The sequence below is a fragment of the Lichenostomus cassidix genome, unplaced genomic scaffold, assembly GCF_008360975.1.
Source record: "Lichenostomus cassidix isolate B80296 unplaced genomic scaffold, HeHo_3.0 HiC_scaffold_37, whole genome shotgun sequence".
Lineage (NCBI taxonomy): Eukaryota > Metazoa > Chordata > Aves > Passeriformes > Meliphagidae > Lichenostomus > Lichenostomus cassidix.
Window position 1 is genome coordinate 1,345,257 of NW_028147279.1, and position 22,697 is coordinate 1,367,953.

Genomic DNA, 22,697 nt, shown 5'->3' on the forward strand with positions numbered 1-22,697 from the left:
CATGAGGGGACAGCTGGGGACAGCTGGGGACATTGGCCACCATGGCACTGTGGAGCCTGAGAGAACATTGGGTGACACCTGCTGGTGGCTTGAGTGACATGGGGACAGTGGCCACCACGGTGGTGTGGACATGGGGACGTGAGGGGACAGCAGGGGACATGAGGGGACACCAGGGGGACATGAGGGGACAGCAGGGGGACATGAGGGGACAGCAGGGGACATGAGGGGACACCAGGGGGACATGAGGGGACAGCAGTGCCACCGCAGCCTCGTGGAGTTGGAGGGACGTGGGGACATCAGCAGGGACCTGGGGCCACCGTCACCCGATGTCCCCAAAGCCACCATGGGCCTGGTGTGGCTGATGGTGTCCCCAAAGCCACCGTCACACGATGTCCCCAAAGCCACCATGGGCCTGGTGTCCCCAAAGCCACCATCACCTGATGTCCCCTCCCGGTGCCACCATCGCCCTGATGTCCCCAAGGCCACCATCATTCCAATGTCACCCATTGTCCCCTCATGGTGCCACCACCATTGCCCCAGTGTCCCCAAGGCCACCATCATCCAGTGTCACTCTTGGCTTTGCGTCACCTCCTGCTGTCACCTTTGCCTCGATGTCCCCAAGGCCACCAGTGACGCGATGTCCCCTCCTGGTGCCACCCTCGTCCTGACGTCCCCAAGGCCACTGTCACCCAGTGTCTCCTTGTCACCTCCTGAAGCCATCATCACCTCAATGTCCCCAAGGCCACCGTCATTGACCCAATGTCCCCAAGGCCACCGTCACTCTAATGTCACCTTTGGCTTCATGTGACTTCCTGGTGTCACCATTGCCCCAATGTCCCCAAGGCCGCTGTCACACCAATGTCACCCTTGGCTTTGTGTCTCCTCATGGTGTCACCATTGCCCCAATGTCCCCAAGGCCACCATTGCCCCAGTGTCACCCAATGTCCCCTCATGGGGACATGTCTCCTCTGCCACCATTGCCCCAATGTCCCCAAGGCCACCATCCTCCAGTGTCACCCATTGTCCCCTCATGGTGCCACCATTGCCCCAATGTCCCCAAGGTCACCATTGCCCCAATGTCCCCAAGGCCACCATCCTCCAATGTCACCCATTGTCCCCTCACGGTGCCACCCCTGTCCTGATGTCCCCAAAGCCACCAGTGACGCAATGTCCCTGCCTGGTGCCACCATTGCCCCAATGTCCCCAAGGCCACCATCACTGACCCATTGTCCCCAAGGCCACCTTTGCCCTGATGTCCTCAAGGCCACCACTGACCCAATGTCCCCAATGTCCCCAATGTCCCCAATGTCCCCAATGTCCCTCCCAGTGCCACCACCACCCCAAAGACACAAATGACCAAAAAACTCCCTTTTTTTAACCATTTTTTATTAAATTGGGGACAATTTGGGGACATTCTGGGGACAATTCCGGGTGGTTTGGCCCCAAAATCAACCCAGCCCCTCCCCCCCCCCCGCTGTCACCTCTTGGGGACACCTGGGGACACCTGGGGACACCTGGGGACAGCTCAGCAGGAGGTGGCGGCGCCTGCGGAGAGAGGGGGAGGAGTCAGGGGTGGCAATGTCCCCTCAGTGTCCCCAGCTGTCCCCAGGGGGGGGAGGTGACACTCACCTGAGCCAGCCAGAGGTGACATCTCCGGGGGAGGGCGGTGGCGGCTGGGGGGAGGGGAGAGGTGACACCTCAGTGTGCCCAAGTGTCCCCAAATGTCCCCAAATCCCCCAATGTGTCCAAATGTCCCCAAATGTCCCCTAATCGCCTAATGACCTCCAATGTCCTTTATGTCCCCAATGTCCCCAAATCCCCGATGTCCCCAAATGTCCCCAAATGTCCTCCAATGTCCCCAAATGTCCCCAAATCCCCAAATGTCCCCAAATGTCCCGAATGTTTCCAAATGTCCTTAATGTCCCCAATGTCCCCAAATCTCCAATGTCCCCCAATGTCCCCAAATGTCCCCAAATGTCCCAAATATCCCCAATGTCCCAAATGTCCCCAAATCCCCCAATGTCCCCAAATGTCCCCAAATGTCCCAAATATCCCCAATGTCCCAAATGTCCCCAAATCCCCCAATGTCCCCAAATGTCCCAAATGTCCCCAAATGTCCCCAGGGTCTCACCTGGCCTTGCTGCGGCACTTGCACTTCCCACCTGAGGGGACAACAAAGGTGACATTGGGGACACAGGGGTGACACCAGGACATCCCCAGGGGACACTGTGGGGACACTGAGGTGACATTTTGGGGAGACTCGGGTGACACTCTGGTGACACAGGTGACACTTTGGGAGCTCAAATGACACTTTGGGGACCTACAGGTGGCACTTTGGGGACACCCAGGTGACACTGAGGTGACACTTTGGGGACACAGGTGACACTGAGGTGACACTCTGGGGACACAGGTGACACTTTGGGGACACTCAGGTGACACTTTGGGGACACAGATGACACTCGCTGAAGAGCATGAGGACCCCAAGCACACTGAGGTGACACTGGGGACACACAGGTGACACTCAGGTGACACTGAGGTGACACTGAGGTGACACTTTGGGGACACAGGTGACACCCAGGTAACACACAGGTGACACTCTGGGGACACAGGTGACACTGAGGTGACACTCAGGTGACCCAGGTGACACTCGCTGAAGAGCATGAGGACCCCAAGCACACTGAGGTGACACTGGGGACACTTTGGGGACACACAGGTGACACTCAGGTGACACTGAGGTGACACTTTGGGGACACAGGTGACACTGAGGTGACACTGAGGTGACACAGGTGACACTGAGGTGACACTCTGGGGACACAGGTGACACTGAGGTGACACTTTGGGGACACAGGTGACACTGAGGTGACACTGAGGTGACACTCTGGGGACACAGGTGACACACAGGTGACACTCAGGTGACCCAGGTGACACTCACTGAAGAGCACAAGGACCCCAAGCACACTGAGGTGACACTGGGGACACTTTGGGGACACTCAGGTGACACTCAGGTGACACTCTGGGGACACAGGTGACACTGAGGTGACACTCTGGGGACACAGGTGAAATCCAGGTAACACACAGGTGACACTCTGGGGACACAGGTGACACTGAGGTGACACTCTGGGGACACTCAGGTGACACTCACTGAAGAGCACGAGGATCCCCAGCACACTGAGGTGACACAGGTGACACTTTGGGGACACACAAGTGACACTCAGGTGACACAGGTGACACTCAGTTGACACTTGGGGACACTTTGGGGACACAGGTGACACTTTGGGGACACAGGTGACACTTTGGGGACACACAGGTGACACTCACTGAAGAGCACGAGGATCCCCAGCATGCTGAGGTGACACTTTGGGGACACACAGGTGACACTGGGGACACTTTGGGCACACTTTGGGGACACTCAGGTGACACTTTGGGGACACAGGTGACACTTTGGGGACACTCAGGTGACACTCACTGAAGAGCACGAGGATCCCCACCACGCTCAGCACTGCTGCCACCACGAGGCCACCAACGCGCAGGTGACGCCAGTCTGGGACAGGGACAGACCAGTTCACACCAGTACAGACCAGTATAGCCCAGGATATCCCAGTTCACACCAGTACAGACCAGTATAGCCCAGGATATCCCAGTTCACACCAGTACAGACCAGTATAGCCCAGTATATCCCAATTCACACCAGTACAGACCAGTATAGCCCAGTATATCCCAGTTCACACCAGTATAGACCAGTATATGCCAATTATCCCAGTTCAAACCAGTTCACACCAGTATAGCCCAGTATAGCCCAGTTCAGCTCCCAGGATATCCCAGTTCAAACCAGTCCACACCAGTTCAAACCAGTATGTCCCAGTCCAGACCAGTATATCCCAGTCTGTCCCAGTCCAGACCAGTTCCTCCCAGTCCATTCCAGTCCCTCCCAGTCCCTCCCAGTTCACTCCCAGTTCCCTCCCAGTCCCTCCCAGTTCACTCCCAGTCCATCCCAGTTCACTCCCAGTCCATTCCAGTCCATCCCAGTTCACTCCCAGTCCCTCCCAGTTCACTCCCAGTCCATCCCAGTTCACTCCCAGTTCCCTCCCAGTCCCTCCCAGTTCACTCCCAGTCCCTCCCAGTTCACTCCCAGTCCCTCCCAGTCCATCCCAGTTCACTCCCAGTCCCTCCCAGTTCATCCCAGTTCCTCCCAGTTCCCCACACTCACCATACTCGAAGGGATTGGTGGCATCTGGAGGGGGAAGGCAAGAGGTCAGAGGGACCAGTATGGACCAGTATGGACCAGTATGGACCAGTATGGACCAGTATGGATAAATATAAGCCACTATGGACCAGTATAGACCAGTTTAAACCAGTATGGATTGGTACGGACCAGTATAAACCAGTATGGACCAGTATGAATCAATATAGACCAGTATGGACCAGTATAGATCCCCTCCCAGTATAAACCAGTATGGACCAGTATGGACCAGTATGGACACTCCCTCCCAGTATAAACCAATATAAACCAGTATGGACCAGTATGGACACTCCCTCCCGGTATAAACTAATGTAAACCAGTATGAACCAGTATAAACCAGTATAATCCAGTATGAACCACTATGGACCAGTACAAACCAGTATGGACCAGTATAGGCACTCCCTCCCAGTATAAACCAATGTAAACCAGTATGCACCAGTATAAACCAGTGTGAACCACTACAAACCAGTATAAACCAGTATGAACCAATAAACCCCAGTACAAACCAGTATGGATCATCTCTCCCAGTATAAACCAGTATGGACCAGTGTAAACCGGTCTGAACCCCTTATACCAGTAAAACCAGTATGGATCCCTCCCAGTATAAACCAGTATGGCCCAGTCCATTCCCAGTATGGCCCCTCCCCTCTCCCAGTTCATCCCAGTTCCTCCCAGTTCCTCCCAGTTCATCCCAGTTGCTCCCAGTTGTTCCCAGTTCACCCCAGTTTGATCCCAGTTCTTCCCAGTTTACTCCCAGTTTGATCCCAGTTGTTCCCAGTTCATTCCCAGTCCATCCCAGTCCATCCCAGTTCATCCCAGTTCATCCCAGTATCCCTCAGTTCCATCCCAGTCCCTCCCAGTCCCTCCCAGTCCATCCCAGTCCATCCCAGTCCCTCCCAGTCCATTCCCAGTTCATCCCAGTCCCTCCCCGTCCATTCCCAGTCCATTCCAGTCCCTCCCAGTCCCTCCCAGTCCCTCCCAGTCCATCCCAGTCCATTCCCAGTCCATCCCAGTTCATTCCCAGTTCATTCCCAGTCCATCCCAGTTCATTCCCAGTCCATCCCAGTATAACCAGTTACTCACCCGGGGGATCTCCTCTGGCCAGGGACAGAACTGGGAGGGGGGAGGGGACACCAGTTAAACCAGTTTGGGGGAGCACTGGGCCCAGTTCCTCCCAGTTCCCCCCGAAATCAGCCCAGTTACAACCAGTAACTCCCAGTTAATCCCAGTTTGCCTCCCAGTCCATCCCAGTTCCCCTCCTAGTCCCTTCCCAGTTAATCCCAGTTCCCTCCCAGTCCCTCCCAGTCCCTCCCAGTCCCTCCCAGTCTCTCCCAGTACCTCCCAGTATCACCAGCATCCCGAGGCTTTCCCGCTCCATTCCGTGACCTTTGACCCTGCGGGGGAGGGGAGGGGGAGTCACTGGGCAAACTGGGATGGACTGGGAGGGAACTGGGATGGACTGGGAGGGGATTGAGAGGGACTGGGAGGGGACTGGGACAAACTGGGCGGAACTGGGAGGGACTGGGGGAGCGAATGAGTCACTGGGATTCCTGAGCAGGGCGGGACTGGGATAAACTGGAGGGAACTGGGAGGCACTGGGAGGCACTGAGAGGGAACTGGGAGAGAACTGGGATATACTGGGAGGGATTGAGAGGGACTGGGATGGACTGGGACCGACTGGGACAGACTGGGAAGGGATTGGGGGGAACTGGGAGGGACTGGGAGGGACTGGGAGGGAACTGGGAAGGAACTGGGAGGGACTGAGACAAACTGGGCGGAACTGGGAGGGACTGGGAGGGAACTGGGAGGGAACTGGGAGGGAACTGGGAGGGAACTGGGAGGGGACTGAGACAAACTGGGCGGAACTGGGAGGGACTGGGGAACAAGTGAGTCACTGGGATTCCTGAGCAGGGTGGGACTGGGCAAACTGGGCTAACTGGGGGGGACTGGGAGTAACGGGGAGGAACTGGGGGGTAACTGGGATGAACTGGGATTTACTGGGGGGTTACTGGGATGGACTGGGAGGGACTGGGATTTACTGGGAGATAACTGGGATGAACTGGGATTTACTGGGGTGTGGCTGGGAGGCACTGGGTGGTTACTGGGATGGACTAGGGGGTAACTGGGATGAACTGGGATGGACCTGGAGCATTACTGGGATGAACTGGGAGGGACTGGGGGGTAACTGGGAATAACTGGGAGGGACCTGGAGCATTACTGGGAGGGACTGGGGGCTGACTGGGATGAACTGGGAGGGAGTGAGGGATTACTGGGATGAACTGGGATGAACTGGGAGGGACTGGGGGCTAACTGGGGGCTAACTGGGATGAACTGGGATAAACTGGGGGCCCCACTCACCTTCCCAGCAGCCACGGGGAACTGGAAATGGGGAAGGAACTGGGAGGGGAGGGGCTGAGGAAGTGGGCGTGGCCTAAAGGGAAGGGGCGGGGTCACAGGGAAAGGGGCGTGGCCAGAGCCGAGGTCTGGTCTGGGAGGGACTGGGACAAACTGGGGATACTGGGATGGACTGGGAGTGAAACTGGGACAAACTGGGGATACTGGGAATGATACTGGGACAGACTGGGAATGCTGGGGGGATACTGGGAGGACTGGGATGGACTGGGACATACTGGGAGTGAGCCTGGGATGGACTGGGACATACTGGGAGTGAGACTGGGATGGACTGGGACATACTGGGGACACTGGGGATGCTGTGGGAGGACACTGGGGCTGTACTGGGATGAACTGGGATTAACTGGGCTGTACTGGGAAGGACTGGGAGGAACTGGAGGGGCACTGGGGCTGTACTGGGATGAACTGGGATGAACTGGGCTGTACTGGGAGGCACTGGAAGGCACTGGGGCTGTACTGGGAGGCACTGGGTTGAACTGGGCTGTACTGGGATGAACTGGGAGGGACTGGGCTTAACTGGGATGAACTGGGCTGTACTGGGATGAACTGGGAGGGACTGGGCTGTACTGGGATGAACTGGAGTAGTTGAAAAAGCCGTTTCTGCCTTCGCCGCCTCCCATTGGCTGAGCCTCCCGCCAGTCACCGCCGCAGCCAATCAGCGCCAGGGGGCGGGGTCTGGAGCCGCCGCCATTTTTGCGCTGTTTGCCTACAACTCCCATCATGCTCCGCGGCCCCATAGAGGCCTATCGTAATTTCTTTAAAAATTCAGATAAATTCCAAATAAATTCAGACTAAACTCAGAAAAATTCTGAATAAATTCTGAATAAATTCAGTTAAATTCGGAATAAATTTTGAAAAAATTCTGAAGAAAATTTGAAGAAATTCAGACAAATTCTGATAAATTCCAAAAAATTCTGAAAAAAAATCTGAATAAATTCTGAATAAATTCAGAAAAATTCAGACAAATTCTGAAAAAATTCTGAATAAATTCTGAGTAAATTCAGACAAATTCTAATAAATTCAGAAAAATTCTGAAAAACATTCTGAATAAATTCTGAATAAATTCTGAATAAATTCTGAATAAATTCAGAAAAAATCCGGAATAAATTCTGAAAAATTCTGAAAAAAATTCCAAATAAATTCTGAATAAATTCCAAAAAATTCTGAAAAAATTCTGAATAAATTCAGAAAAAATTCAGAAAAATTCTGAAAAAATTCTGAATAAATTCTGAATAAATCCAGAAAAATTCTGATAAATTCAGAAAAATTCTGAAAAAATTCAGAATAAATTCTGAAGAAATTCAGAAAAATTCTGATAAATTCAGAAAAATTCTGAAAAAAATTCTGAAAAAAATCGAATAAATTCAGAATAAATTCAGAATAAATTCAGATAAAATTTCATAAATTCAGAATAAATTCAGAATAAATTCAGAAAAAAAAAAAAATCAGAGTGCAACTCCCGTCATGCCCCGCGGCACCCGTAGAGCCGGGACTTCATCTCCCGTGATGCACCGCGCCGCGCAGAGAGCCATTGCAGCGGCGCCTACAACTCCCATGATGCTCCGCGGCTATATTAACCCTATCATACCCGCGCCTACAACTCCCATCATGCCCCGCGCCGCGCAGAGCTCCGCTGTCGCCCCCAGCCCCAAATGCCCCAAATCCCTGACCTCCAGGTGCCCCCTGGAGCCTCCAGTGTCACTGCGAACCCCAAACTTAATTAATTAATTAATTAACTAATTAACGGAGGGAATTGCGTTACGTAGAACCAGCGGATGTTCGTCTCTTTGCTTGCCGAAAACGTACAGGTTTTTGAATATAAATGTGAAAATGATAGAAATGGTGAACAACAGCACAGGTGGCACTCAGGTGACACTTTGGGGGCAGTTTGGTGGCACGCAGGTGACACTTTGGGGACACTGGTGACGTTGGGGACACTCTGGTGACACACAGGGGACACTCAGGTGTCACCCCAGGGTGTGTCGCTTCCTGGGCTGGCTGCAGGACAGCATGGACAGGAATTAGGGACACCTTGGGGACATCACAGGGACATTGGGACATCATGGGGACACAGGGACAGTGACACCAGGGGGTCACACCAGGGTGTGTCGCTTCCTGGGCTGGCTGCAGGACACCATGGACACCAACTAGGGACACTGGGGACATCGTGGGGACATTGTGGGGACATTGTGGGACCATGGGGACACTGGGGACAGGGACACAGTGGGGTGACATGAGTGCTCTGCCAGGTCACCATGGGGTCACACCAGGGTGTGTCACTTCCTGGGCTGGCTGCAGGACAGTGTGGACAGGAATTAGGGACATTGGGGACATCGTGGGGACATTAGGGACACCTTGGGGACATTGGGACATCACAGGGACATTGGGACATCATGTGGACACAGGGACAGTGACACCATGGGGTCACACCAGGGTGTGTCGCTTCCTGGGGTGGCTGCAGGACACCATGGATAGGAATTAGGGACATTGGGGACACCTTGGGGACATTGTAGGGGACATTGGGGGACACAGAGTTGGCCCAGTGTGGGGTGGGACAAGGGACATGGTGATGGCACTTGGGCCACTTCTGGGCCACCACGGTGACATCTTAGCCACCATGGTCACATCTGGGCCACCATAGTCACGTATTGGCCACCAAACACACCACCACACACACCACCAAAACACACCACCAAACACAACCCCACACACACCAAAAACACACCACCACACACACCACCACCACACCCCAACACACACCCACACACCCACCAAACACCCACCACCACACACCCAACACACCCCACCACCAAACACCCACCAACACCCACCAACACACCCACCAAACACACCACACCACACCCACCACAACACACCACACACCCACCACACACACCACCACAGTCACATACTGGCCACCACGGTGACATCATGGCCACCACAGTGACATACCACCAAACACCACCCCACCCCCACCACACACCACCAACACACCACATATCTGGGCCACCACCATGACATCATGGCCACCATGGTCACATCTTGGCCACCATGGTCACACGTGGGCCACCACAGTCACATCTGGGCCACCACAGTGATATTTGGGCCACCATGATAACATCTGGGCCACCATGGTGACATCATGACCCCTGTGTTCACATCTGGGCCACCACAGTGACATCACGGCCACCATGGTCACATCTGGGCCATCACAGTTACATATTGGCCACCACAGTCACATATTGGCCACCATGGTGACATCATGGCCACCATAGTGACACCTGTGCCACCACGGTGACATCATGGCCACCACGGTCACATCTTGGACTCCATGGTCACATCTGGGCCACCACGGTCACATCTGGGCCACCAAAGTGACATCTGGGCGACCATAGTCACATCATGGCCACCACGGTCACATCTTGGACTCCATGGTGACATCATGGCCACCATGGTCACATCATGGCCACCACAGTGACCCCTGGGTCACCTCAAGGCCACCGAGGTCCCCGCAGGGCCACCGGCGGGCGGTGACAGATTTGGGGCGAGAACCAATAAATTCGGAGCAAAGTCGGCCGCAGGTCCATCCCGAGTGTCCCCGAGGGTCCCCTGGGGTGGGGGAGGGGCGGGGGGTCACTCCGGGGTGGGGGAGGGGCGGGGCTGACCCCTCCCCCCGCGTTCCCGCGGCCATTTTGGGTCATTTTTCCCAGAATTCCGTTTATTGAGGCACTTGCGGGGGGAGGGGGAGGAGCCAGGAGTGTTTGGCCACGCCCACCACGGGGAGGAGCCAATGGGAGGAGGGGGGTGGGGCCAAGAGGGCTGAGAGCCCAAGCGGGGTCAAGCGAAGGTCAAGGAAAGGTCACACGAAGGTCAGCCCAAGGGTCAACCCAGCCAAAGATCACACAAAGGTCAATCCAAGGGTCAACCCATCCAAAGGTCAAGCAAAGGTCACCCAAGGGTCACCCCAGCCAAAGGTCACACAAAGGTCAAGCAAAGGTCATCCAAGGGTCAACCCAGCCAAAGGTCAAGCAAAGGTCAACCTAACTCAAGGCCAACCCATCCCAAGGTCAAGTGAAGGTCAAGCAAAGGTCATCCAAGGGTCAACCCAGCCAAAGGTGAAGCAAAGGTCAAGCAAAGGTCAACCCTACTCAGGGTCAAGCAAAGGTCCAGCAAAGGTCAACCCAACCCAAGGTCAGCCAAAGGTCAACCCAGCTCAAGCCAAGGTCAATGGAGGTCAAGCAAAGGTCAACTCAAGACCAACCAAATCAAGGTTAACCAAAGGTCAATGAAAGGTCAACCGAACTCAAGCCAAGGTCAATGGAGGTCACCCAAAGGTCAACTCAAGGTTAAGCAAAGGTCAAGGAAAGGTCAACCCAACTCAAGGTCAGCCAAAGGTCAACCTAGCTCAAGGTCAACCCAACTCAAGGTCAGCCAAGGTCAACCCAAATCAAGCCAAGGTCAGCCAAGGTCACCTAACTCAACCCGAGGTCAACCTAACCCAACCCGAGGTGAACCCAACCAATGGTCAGCAAATCCCAGCGAACCCAATGGTCAACTCAAGTCAAGACCAAACTGTTGAAGGTCAAAGCCAAGACCAATTCAATGGTCATCTCCGTTAATGGTCAAGACCAACCCAGTGGCCAACCCAAGTCATGACCAACCCAATGGTCATCTCCATCAAAGGTCATTCAAGTCATGACCAACCCAATGGTCATCTCCATCAAAGGTCATTCAAGTCAAAATCAACCCAATGGTCATCTCCATCAATGGTGCTTCAGGTCAAGACAAATCCAGTGGTCATCTCAACCAATGGTCATTCAGCTGAAGACCAACCCAACTGTCATCTCTATCACTGGTCAGCTCAAGAGCAACTAATGGTCAACCAAAGTCCAGACCAACCCAACCGATGGTCAACTCAACCCATGGGCAACCCAAGACTGACCAATGGTCAGTGAGGTCAAGGTCAACCAATACTGAACACCAACCCAAGGTCAAGTGAGGTCAAGGTCATTCAAAGGTCAATGCAAGACCAAGCAATGGTCATCGAGGTCAAGGTCAACCAAACAATGGTCAAGACCAACCCAAGGTCAACCCAACCGATGGTCAACTGAGGTCAACCCAAATCCAACCAATGGTCAGTGAGCTCAGTGTCAACCAACCAACGGTCAAGATGACCCCAAGGTCAACCCAATCCAAGGTCAGCTGAGGTCAAGGTCACCCAAAGGTCAACCCAAGACACCAACCAATGGTCATTGAGGTCAACCAATCAATGCTCAAGACCAACCCAACCCAAGGTCAACCCAAGGTCAAGGTCACCCAAAGGTCAACCCCAACCCAACCAATGGTCATCGAGGTCAAGCCCACCCCAGCCCCTCCCCCCACCCCCAGCCCCTCCCCCACCCCTCCGGAGCTCCCCCGATGACCAAAGCCCCTCCCCCGCCGCCCGGCCCCTCCCCCGACCCCCCGAAACTCGGGCCGGAAGTGACCCCCCCGGTCGGGGGCGTGGTCACATGGGGTTGGGGGCGGGGTCGGGGGGCGTGGCCGGGCGGTGCAGCGGGGTTTCCTTGTAGACGAACCAGGAGCCGCCGGCCCAGAGCAGCAGGTTGAGGAACCCGAACGCCTGGGGGGAGGGGAGGGGAGGGGGAGGGGTCAGAGGCCACGCCCACCACCCCTGAGGCCACGCCCACCACCCCTGAGGCCACGCCCACCCCCCTGTGCTCCGTGCTCCTGAAATTCCCAACTCCAGGCCCCTCCCCCACCCCAATTCACACCCCAAATTTCCCAAATCCCCTCCCCCAGCCCTGCCTCAGTTTCCCCAACCAACTCAAATCCCCTCCCCCACCCCCCAAGCCCCTCCCCCATCCCATCCCTGCCTCGGTTTCCCACCCCTCCCCCACTCCTCCTAGCCCTCCCCAAATCCCCTCCCCACCTCTCCAATCCCCTCCTCTCCCCCAAATCCTCCCCCACCCCTGCCTCAGTTTCCCTGCTCTAATTCCCTCCCTCTGGCCCCTCCCCCACCCTGATTTCCCTGAAATCCCCTCCCTACCCCTGAAACTCCCTCCCCAAATCCCCCAAATCCCTCCCCTCTCCTGAAATCCCCTCCCCCACCCCAACACCCCTCCCCCACCCCCAAATCCCTCTCAAATCCCCTCCCCCACACCCCAAATCCTCCCCCACCTTATTTCCCTCCCCCACCCTTTCTCCCCTCCAATCCTCTCCCCACCCCAATCCCCTCCCCACCCCTAAAACTCCTCCCCTCTCCTGAAATCCTTCTCCCCCTCCCCAAATCCCCTCCCCCACCCCCAAATTTCCCCTTCAAATTCCCTCCCCCACCCCAAATCCCCTCCCAGCCCCAAATCCCCTCCCCACACCCAAATCCCTCTCAAATCTTCCCCACCCCAATTTTTCCCTCCAATCCCCTCCCCCACACCCCAAATCCCTCCCCTCACTCAAATCCCCTCCCCACCCCTCCAATCCCCTCCCCCCACCTGCAAATCCCTCTCAAATCCCCTCCCCCACCCCAAATCTCTCTCCAATCCTCCCCTCTCCCCCAAATCCTCCCCAGCCCCCAATTCCCCAAATCCCCTCCCCCACCCCTCAAATCCTCTCAAATCCCCTCCTCCCCACCCCTGCCTCAGTTTCCCTGTTCTACTCTCCTCTGGCCCCTCCCCCACCCTGAAACTCCTCCCCTCACTCAAATCCCCTCCCCCACCCTGATTTCCCCTCCCCCACCCCCCAGCCCCTCCCCCTCACCACGGACGCCCCCAGGCTGCCCATGCTGGTCACTCCCGACTGGACACAGCTGACGTTGGCCGGGGGGGCGGGGCAGTGGGGGAGGGGCGCGGCCACGGCGGCTCGGACGTGTCCGAGGGCTTGAGCCCAGGCCGAGGAGGCGACCAGCCAGAGAGCGGCCAGCAGCCCCGAGGCCAGCAGGTCCTGGGGGGGGAGACAGGAGAAGAGTTTGGGGAGAAAATGTGAGAAAATGGGAAAAAATGGGGAGAAAATAGGGGAAAAATGGCTTAAAAATGGGGAGAAAATGGGGAAAAAATGGGGAAAAAATGGGGAAAAAATGGGGAAAAAATGGGGAGAAAAGGGGAAAAAATGGGGGAGGGACAGAGGTCAAGTGGCCAGCAGCCCCGAGGCCAGCAGGTCCTGGTGGGGGGAGAAGAGTTTGGGGAGAAATGGTGAGAAAATGGGAAAAAATGGGGAAAAATAGTGAAAGAATGGGGAGAAATGGGGAAAAAATGGGGAGAAATGGGGAAAAAATGGGGGAGGGACAGAGGTCAAGTGGCCAGCAGCCCCGAGGCCAGCAGGTCCTGGGGAGAGGGGAGAAGAGTTTGGGGAGAAATGGTGAGAAAATGGGAAAAAATGGGGAGAAATGGGGAAAAAATGGGGAAAAATGGGGAGAAAAGGGGAAAAAATGGGGAGAAAAGGTGTAAAAAATGGGGAAAAACGGGGAAAAATGTGAAAAAATTGGAGGAAAAGGTGGAAAAAATGGGGGGAAACGGTGAAAAAATTGAGAAAAATGGAAATTTTTTTTGAAAAATGGGACTTTTGGGGGGCGTGGCCTCCCCAAAAGTGGGCGGGACTTACCGCGGGTCCTTCCGGGGCAGCAGAGAGAGAGAAGGAGCGGAAAGGGTTAAACACCAAACCCCCAAAATTCTCCCCAAAAAAACCCCAAAAATTCCACAGAAATTCCCAAAATTTTCCTCGAGGATCTTAAAATTCTACCCAAAACCTGAAAACTCTCCCTAAAAACCCCAAAAATTTCCATCAGGAAATTTCAAAATTCGACCGAAAACCCTAAAATTTCACCCGAAAATCCCAAAAATTTGAGCAAAACACAAAAAAATCTTGAATATGACCCAAAAATTTGCTCTGAGCACACCTGAGCTCACCTGGGCAGGTAAATCACACCTGACCAAACTCTCAAATCCCACCTGAGCACACCTGAGCTCACCTGGACACACCTGGATAGCCAAACCCCACCTGTCCACATGGTCAAACCCCACCTGAGCACACCTGAGCAGGTAAATCACACCTGAACACACCTGGATGGCCAAACCCCACCTGTCCAGGTGGTCAAACCTCACCTGAGCACACCTGAGCTCACCTGAACAGGTAATTCCCACCTGTCCAAACTCTCAGACTCCACCTGAACACACCTGGTTGAGTTCTCAGGCCACACCTGGACACACCTGGATACACCTGAGCTCACCTGTGCAGGTAAATCCCACCTGACCAAGATCTCAAACCCCACCTGAGCACACCTGAACACACCTGGGCACACCTGGATGGTCAAACCCCACCTGAGCTCACCTGGGCGGGTAAATCACACCTGAGCACACCTGGGCACACCTGAGCTCGCCTGTCAAATAAAACCCTACCTGCCCACACCTATCCAGGTGAGTCACACCTGTCTGGACACACCTGGACACACCTGGATGGTCAAACACCACCTGAGCACACCTGAGTTCACCTGGACAGAAAAATCCCACCCGTCCAAGTTCTCAGACCCCACCTGGACACACCTGGATGATCCAACTTCACCTGTCTAGATCGTCAAACCCCACCTGGACACACCTGGATGGTCAAACCTATCAGTCCGGGTGGGCAAACCTCACCTGAGCACACCTGAGCTCACCTGAGCACACCTGAGCAGGTAAATCCCACCTGACCAAACTCTCAGAGCCCACCTGAGCACACCTGGGCACATCTAAACAGGTAAATCCCACCTGACCAAGATCTCAAACCTCACCTGAGCACACCTGAACACACCTGAGCTCAACTGGACACACCTGGATGGTCAAACCCCACCTGAGCACACCTGAGCACACCTGTGCAATCAAATCCTACCTGCCCATGTGGTCAAACCCCACCTGAGCACACCTGAGCTCACCTGGACACACCTGCCCAGGTAACTCCCCCCCGATGTCACTCACCATGACGAGCAGCCGGGAGGCAGCGCACCTGTACAGGTGCAGGTAGCCCAGGTAGCCGCCCAGGGAACCACCCTGACCCCACCTGGGCACACCTGGACACACCTGCATGGTCAAACCTCACCTGTCCAGGTGGTCAAACCCCACCTGAGCGGGTAAACCCCACCCAACATCACTCACCATGAGGGGCAGGCGCGATCCGGCGCACCTGTACAGGTGCAGGTAGCCCAGGTAGCCGCCCAGGGCGGCCAGGCTGTACAGGAAGCAGCTGACAGCCACGCCCACAAAGAACCTGGCCGAGGAGGCGAAATCGCCGACCAGGTGAACGTCCTTGGGCCAGGTGTGATTGCACAGGTGAGTCAGCGAGGGCTGGAAAACGGCCTGGTTCAGCCTGGGGGGGGAGAGAGACAGGTGGGCTTACCTGGGGTCAGCTGGGGGTCAGCTGGGCACATCTGGGGTCACCAAGACATACCTGGAACACACCTGGGGCATCTCAGACACACCTGGACACACCTAGACACACCTGGGGGTCACCTGGGCACACCTGAGATCACACCTGGGGCGTCAGCTGGGGGCACCTCAGACACACCTGGACACACCTGAGCACACTTGGGACACACCTGGGCAGACCTGAGAGCCACCTGGACACACCTGGGCACACCCCAAGCACACCTGGACACACCTGGGCACACCTGAGACACACCTGGGCAAATGTGGACACACCTGGACACAACTGGGCACACTTGGGGAACACCTGAGACACACCTGGGCACACCTGAGACATACCTAGGGAACACCTGGGCACACCTGGCATTCACATAAACACATCTGGGCACAGCTGAGACACACCTGGGCACACCTGAGACACATCTAGGCACACCCAGGGGTCACCTGAGACACACCTGGGCACATCCCAAACTCACCTGGACACACCTGAGACACACCTGAACACACCTGGGCACACCTGAGCACATCTCAAGCCCCCCAGGACTCACCTGAAGGGATACGCAAAGGCAGCGCTGACCGAGGTGTTCTCACCTGGGCACACCTGAGACACACCTGGGCACACCTGAGACACACCTGGGGTCACCTGGGGCATCTCAGACACACCTGAGCACACCTGGGCACACCTGGACACACCTGGGCACACCTAGACACATCCCAAACTCCCCGGGCACACCTGGATACACCTGGGCACACCTGAAACACACCTAGGACATCCCAAACACACCTGGGCACACTTGAGACACCTGAGACACACCTGAGCACACCTGGATACACCTGAGACACACCTGAGACACACCTGGGCACACGTGGGATTCACCTGGACACATCCCAGACACACCTGGGCACACCTGAGACACATCCCAAACACACCTGAACACACCTGGACACTCCTGGGGACACCTGAGACACATCTGGACACACCTGAGACACACCTGAGTCACACCTGGATACACCTGGACACACCTGGACACACCTGGGACACACCTGGGCACATCTGGACACACCTGAGCACACCTGGACTCACCTGAAGGGATAAGCGAAGGTGGCGCTAACCGAGGTGTTCTCACCTGGACACACTTGGGGAACATCTGAGACACACCTGAGACACACCTGGCATTCGCATAAACACACCATGGCACACCTGGGCACAGCCCAAACACACCTGAGCACACCTGGACACACCTGAAACTCGTCTGAGACACACCTGGGCACACCTGGACACACCCCAAACACACCTGGGCACATCCCAAGCACACCTGGACACATCCCAAACACACCTGGGCACACCTGGGACACATCTGGACACACCTGAGACACACCTGAGACACACCTGGGCACACCTGGGCACATCTGGACACAGCTGAGACACACCTGGGCACACCTGGACACACCCCAAACACACCTGGGCACACCTGGACACATCCCAAACACACCTGGCCACACCCGGCTATCACATAAACACACCTAGACACACCTGAGACACACCTGGGGAACACCTGAACACACCTGGGCACACCTGAGACACACCTGAGCACACCTGGGATTCACCTAGACACACCTGAGACACACCTGGGCACACCTGAACACACCTGGACTCACCTGAAGGGATAGGCGAAGGCGGCGCTGACCGAGGTGTTCTCACCTGGACAGGTAACCCGGAAGGTCACTGAGCCCTCGAAACCTCCGCAGGTGGCGAAGGCGAAGATGGAGAAAAACTGGGAGAAAAAACGGGAATTTTGGGAAAATTCAGGGGAAAAAATGTGAGTTTTGGGAAAATTTGAGGAAAAATTTGGGATTTTAGGAGAGAAATTGGGGGAAAATAGGAATTTTGGGGAAAATCACGGGAAAAGTTGGAGTTTTGGGAAAATTTTTGAAAAACAAAATGTGGTTTTGGGAGAGAAATTGGGAGTTTTGGGGAAATTTTTGAAAATATTGGGAATTTTGGGGAAATTTTGAAAAAAAGATTTGGGGTTTTTGGAGCAAAATTGGGAATTTTGGGAAAATTTTTGGAAAAAAATGGTGTTTTGGGAGGGAAAACAACTGGGAGGAAAACTGGGAATTTTGGGAAAACTTTTGAAAAAAATTGGGAGTTTTAGGAGGCAAATAAGGGAAAATTAGGAACTTTGGGAAAAATTAGGAAAAAAACTGGGAGTTTTGGGAAAATTTGAGGAAAAATTTGGGATTTTAGGAGAGAAATTGGGAATTTTGGGGAAATTTTTGAAAATATTGAGAGTTTTGGGAGAGAAATTGGGAATTTTAGGGAAATTTTGAGAAAATAAATTTGGGGTTTTGGGAGGGAAATTGGAGACAAAATGGGAATTTTGGGAAATTTTTAAAAATGGGGTTTTGGAGGGGAATTGGGGGAAAAAATAGGAATTTTGGGGAAAATTACGGAAAAAGTTGGAGTTTTGGGAGGGAAATTGGGAGTTTTGGGGAAATTTTGAAAAAAAAATGAGGTTTTTGGAGCAAAACTGAGACTTTTGGGAAAATTTTTGAAAATATTGGGAATCTTGGGAAAATTTTGGAAAAAAATTTGGGGTTTTTGGGAGTGAAATTGGGAATTTTAGGAATTTTGGTTTTTTTAAAAATAGGGTTTTGGGAGGGAAATTGGGAATTTGGGAAAAATTTTGAAAAAAATTGGGAGTTTTGGGAGGGAAATTGGGGGAAAATAGGAATTTTGGGGAAAACCTTTTTAAAATTGGGAAAATTGAAAAAAAAATTTTTTTTAAAGTTTTTGGAAAATAAAAAAAAATTTTCCTCGGCAAGAAAATTGAGAATTTTGGGGAAATTTTAAAAAAATGGGGTTTTGAGAATGAAATTAGGAATTTTGGGAGAATTTTTGAAAAATAAATTTGGGGTTTTGGGAGAGAAATTGGGGGGAAAAATGGGAATTTTGGGCAATTAAAAAAATCGGAGTTTTCAGGGAGAAATTGGGAATTTTGGGAAAATTTTTGAAAATATTGGGAGTTTTGGCAGAGAAAAAGATTGGGGGAAAAATGGGAATTTTGGGAAAAATTTAAAAAAATTGGGAGTTTTGGGAGCAAAATTGGGAATTTTGGGAAAATTTCTAAAAAATGGGGTTTTCAGAACCAAAATTGGGAATTTTGGGAGAATTTTGGTGAAAATTTGGGAAAATTCAGGATTTCTGAAGCTGAAATTTGCCGAAAAATAAGAATTTTACAAAAATCTGGAGCTTTTTGGGTGAAAAATCTGCAAAAATCAGAGAAAATTTGGAATTTCTGAAGCCAAATTCACTAAAAAATTGGGAAATTTGGGAAAATGGGAGAAAATTTGGATTTTTTGAGAACAAAATGAGCTCCAAATGGGAAATTTGGAGATTTTTGAGCCCAAAATGCCCCAAAAATTGAATTTTAACTAAAATTAAAGTTATTTAAATGAAGTTTTAATGGATCCATAATAAATTTCTATCAACTGAAGTTGAAGTTAATAAAATCTTAATTAATTAAAAATTAAAATGTTGATTAAAATCTAATTAAATCTTAATCTCCATTAATATGTAAATTTTTTTTTAATAATTTAAAATCCTTAAAATCTTAATTTTTGTTTGCACCTTAAAACTGAAAGTAATTAAAATAACAAAAATCCACTTTTAATTTTACTTCAATTAATCCAAATCCAATTAATTCCAACGATTCAAATTAAATATTTTAAAAATCAAATTCTTAATTTTATTGCCATTAAAACCAATAAAAATTTGGTTAAAATTCCCCAAAATTTAATTTTTTCCAGAAAAAAATCTCCAAATTCCCAAAATTTTCACCAGAATTTTCGGATTCTTTAGGAAAAAAAATCCCCAAAAAATTTCCTCCCAAAATTCCTTCGAATTTCCCCAAAATTTGGATCAAAATTCCACCGAAAAAGAGGAAATTTTGGAGGAAAAAAAAACCCATCGACTCCCAGTAACTCCCAGTTCATCCCAGTTCAATCCCAGTTCAATCCCAGTTCATCCCAGTAACTCCCAGTTCAATCCCAGTTCATCCCAGTTCATCCCAGTCCCTCCCAGTAGCTCCCAGTTACCCCCCAGGTCTCTCCCAGTTCATCCCAGTGCTCTCCCAGTAACTCCCAGTCCCTCCCAGTTCATCCCAGTAACTCCCAGTTCATCCCAGTCCCACTCGAGCTCCTCCCAGTTCCCTCCCAGTAGCTCCCAGTTCTGCTCCCAGTTTGTCCCAATTCCCTCCCAGTCCGTCCCAGTATAACTCAGTCCCTCCCAGTCCCTCCCAGTGCTCCCAGTTCACTCCCAGTCCATCCCAGTCGCTCCCAGTCCCTCCCAGTTCCCTCCCAATCCTCTCCCAGTCCATCCCAGTTCCCCTCCAGTCCCTCCCAGTCACTTCCACTCCCCTCCCAGTCCCTCCCAGTGCTCCCAGTTCCACCCCAAATCCTCTCCCAGTTCCTCCCAGTTTGTCCCAGTCGCTCCCAGTTCCCTCCTACTTCCTTCCCAGTTCCCTCCCAATCCTCTCCCAGTCCATCCCAGTTCCCTCCCAGTTGCTCCCAGTCTCCGGCAATCTCCTCCCAGTCCATCCCAGTGCTCCCAGTTCGGCCTCAGATCCTCTCCCAGTCCCTCCCAGTTTGCTCCAGTCGCTTCCACTCCCATCCCAGTTCCCTCCCAGTCCATCCCAGTTCCTTCCCACTCTCTCCCAGTTCCCTCCCAGTTCCCTCCCAGTCGCTCCCAGTTTGTCCCAGTCACCTCCACTCCCATCCCAGTCCCTCCCAATTCACTCCCAGTTCACTCCCAGTTCAATCCCAGTCCCCCCCAGTCGCTCCCAGTCTCCCTCAAACTCCTCCCAGTTCCATCCCAGTTCCTCCCAGTCGCTCTCAGTTCCCCCTAAACCCTTCCCAGTCTATCCCAGTCTATCCCAGTCCCTCCCAGTCTCCCCAGTAACACCCCAAATCCCCTCCCAGTCCCTCCCAATCCAATCCCAGTCCCTCCCAGTCACCCTCAATCTCCTCCCAGTTCCCTCCCAGTCTATCCTAGTTCTCTCCCAGTCACTCCCAGTACAAACCAGTCCCTCCCAGTTCCTCCCAATCTCCCCAGTAACACCCCAAATCCCCTCCCAGTCCCTCCCAGTATAACCCAGCTCCCTCCCAGTCCCCTCCCAGTCGCTCCCAGCCGCTCCCAGTTCACTCCCAGTCCCATCCCAGTCGCTCCCAGTATAAACCAGTCGCTCCCAGTCTCTCCTCACCCACTGCAGGGCTCTGTTCAGCCCCAGCGGCTCCTTCAGCACTCCGAGCGACACTCGCGGCGCCGCCATGGCTCACTGACGTCACCGCGCCGCGACGGAAGTGACGTCACTGCCGCGCGACGCCGCGCTTTCCCGCCCTCATTTGCATCCCGCGCGCTGATTGGCCAGCGCCGCGCGGCTCGCTCCTTATATGGAAATCCGGTCACGCCCATCATCCCCACCCACTTCATTTGCATATATCTCATTTGCATATTCCTCATTTGCATACCGTGCGGCGCTTCCGCGTTCCTCATTTGCATAATGTTCTCCCTCATTTGCATGATGACGTCATCGCCACACGCTCCGCCCACAAAAGAGCCTCATTTGCATAACTCAAGGGTTCGCCACGCTTTATTGGTGTTCATTTGCATAGGAAAGCCCCGCCCCCTCCTCGGCTCATTTGCATAAAAATGTCCCCAAAGTGTCCCCAAGGGACCCAAAAATGTCCCAAATAACCCCAAAAATGACCCAAAATGTCCCAAAAAAACCACCAAAAACGACCCAAAAACCACCAAAAAATGACCCAAAAACCACCAAAATTGTCCCCAAAATGTCCCAAAAACCACCAAAAATGTCTGAAATGAACCCCAAAAATGTCCCCAAAAACACCAAAAAATGACCCAAAAAACCACGAAAATTGTCCCCAAAAACCTCCAAAAAATGACCCAAATTGTCCCCAAAAAACATCAAAAATGTCCCAAATGAACCCCAAAAATATCCCCAAAAAACACCAAAAAATGACCCAAAAACCACCAAAAATGTCCCCAAAAAGTGACCCAAAATTGTCCCCAAAAAACACCAAAAATGTCCCCAAAAACACCAAAAAATGACCCAAAAACCACCACAAAATGACCCAAAAACCACCAAAAAATGACCCAAAAACCACGAAAATTGTCCCCAAAACCCACCAAAAATGTCCCCAAAAAATGACCCAAAATGTCCCCAAAAAACACCATAAATGTCCCCAAAAGCCACCAAAAAATTACCCAAAAACCACCAAAATTGTCCCCCAAAAACCACCAAAAAATGACCCAAAACCCACCAAAATTGTCCCCAAAAAACACCAAAATTGTCCCCAAAAACCACCAAAAAATGACCCAAAAAAACCCCAAAAATGTCCCCAAAAACCTCCAAAAAATGACCCAAATTGTCCCCAAAAAACACCAAAAATGACCCAAAACCCACCAAAATTGTCCCCAAAAACCACCAAAAAATGACCCAAAAAACCCCAAAAACCTCCAAAAAATGACCCAAATTGTCCCCAAAAATGTCCCCAAAAACCACCAAAAAATGACCCAAAAAACCACCAAAAATTAACCTGTGTCCCCAAAATGTCCTCAAATTGTCCCTAAAGGGATC

The 22,697-nt window shown here is 52.7% G+C and overlaps 2 protein-coding genes and 2 long non-coding RNA genes across 10 annotated transcripts; 2 read left to right on the plus strand and 2 right to left on the minus strand.

Annotated features, from left to right (window-relative positions):
- Positions 1-1,372: 1,372 nt before the first annotated feature.
- On the minus strand, positions 1,373-6,706 carry LOC146423570 (FXYD domain-containing ion transport regulator 4-like). The gene is made up of 8 exons (XM_085044738.1): positions 6,599-6,706; positions 5,579-5,634; positions 5,324-5,353; positions 4,208-4,231; positions 3,467-3,541; positions 2,132-2,162; positions 1,630-1,673; positions 1,373-1,545 (listed from the first exon to the last, which is right to left on the minus strand). The coding sequence occupies exons 2-8, from the start codon at positions 5,616-5,618 to the stop codon at positions 1,526-1,528; spliced, it is 264 nt and encodes an 87-aa protein (XP_084900864.1). The 5' UTR covers positions 5,619-5,634; positions 6,599-6,706; the 3' UTR covers positions 1,373-1,525.
- On the plus strand, positions 2,156-4,301 carry LOC146423571 (uncharacterized). 5 transcript variants are annotated; one of them, XR_014847513.1, is made up of 6 exons: positions 2,156-2,379; positions 2,736-2,817; positions 3,132-3,215; positions 3,308-3,371; positions 3,414-3,963; positions 4,194-4,301. It is a non-coding gene; the product is annotated as an uncharacterized LOC146423571 (long non-coding RNA). The 5 variants fall into 5 exon arrangements; XR_014847511.1 differs by having other exon boundaries at positions 3,308-3,963; XR_014847515.1 differs by lacking the exon at positions 2,156-2,379 and adding an exon at positions 2,614-2,713 and having other exon boundaries at positions 2,767-2,817; positions 3,308-3,963.
- Positions 6,707-10,363: 3,657 nt separating the features above from the next.
- Positions 10,364-12,026, plus strand: LOC146423572 (uncharacterized). 3 transcript variants are annotated; one of them, XR_014847509.1, is made up of 5 exons: positions 10,364-10,521; positions 10,561-10,599; positions 10,638-10,922; positions 11,234-11,738; positions 11,947-12,026. It is a non-coding gene; the product is annotated as an uncharacterized LOC146423572 (long non-coding RNA). The 3 variants fall into 3 exon arrangements; XR_014847508.1 differs by lacking the exon at positions 10,561-10,599 and having other exon boundaries at positions 10,364-10,560; positions 10,627-10,922; XR_014847507.1 differs by lacking the exon at positions 10,561-10,599 and having other exon boundaries at positions 10,600-10,922.
- An 18-nt stretch (positions 12,027-12,044) lies between these two features.
- Positions 12,045-21,416, minus strand: LOC146423573 (synaptophysin-like protein 1). The gene is made up of 5 exons (XM_085044731.1): positions 21,300-21,416; positions 17,698-17,813; positions 15,772-15,982; positions 13,406-13,588; positions 12,045-12,272 (listed from the first exon to the last, which is right to left on the minus strand). Exons 1-5 carry the CDS (start codon positions 21,366-21,368, stop codon positions 12,159-12,161), a joined length of 693 nt encoding a protein of 230 aa, XP_084900857.1. The 5' UTR covers positions 21,369-21,416; the 3' UTR covers positions 12,045-12,158.
- Between the last annotated feature and the right edge of the window lie 1,281 nt (positions 21,417-22,697).

What these genes read in the sequence shown, in the direction of transcription:
- LOC146423570 (XM_085044738.1), bottom strand. Translation starts at nt 5,618, where the DNA reads ATGGAGCGGGAAAGCCTCGGGATGCTGGTGATACTGGGAG. An exon ending in GATGCTGGTGATACTGGGAG is followed by an intron (nt 5,354 to 5,578) that starts GTACTGGGAGAG and finishes CCCCCCTCCCAG; the next exon opens with TTCTGTCCCTGGCCAGAGGA. An exon ending in GGGGATCCTCGTGCTCTTCA is followed by an intron (nt 2,163 to 3,466) that starts GTGAGTGTCACC and finishes TTGTCCCCTCAG; the next exon opens with GTGGGAAGTGCAAGTGCCGC.
- LOC146423573 (XM_085044731.1), bottom strand. Translation starts at nt 21,368, where the DNA reads ATGGCGGCGCCGCGAGTGTCGCTCGGAGTGCTGAAGGAGCCGCTGGGG. An exon ending in GCCTTCGCCTATCCCTTCAG is followed by an intron (nt 15,983 to 17,697) that starts GTGAGTCCAGGT and finishes CTCCCCCCCCAG; the next exon opens with GCTGAACCAGGCCGTTTTCC. An exon ending in GATCGCGCCTGCCCCTCATG is followed by an intron (nt 13,589 to 15,771) that starts GTGAGTGATGTT and finishes CTCCCCCCCCAG; the next exon opens with GACCTGCTGGCCTCGGGGCT.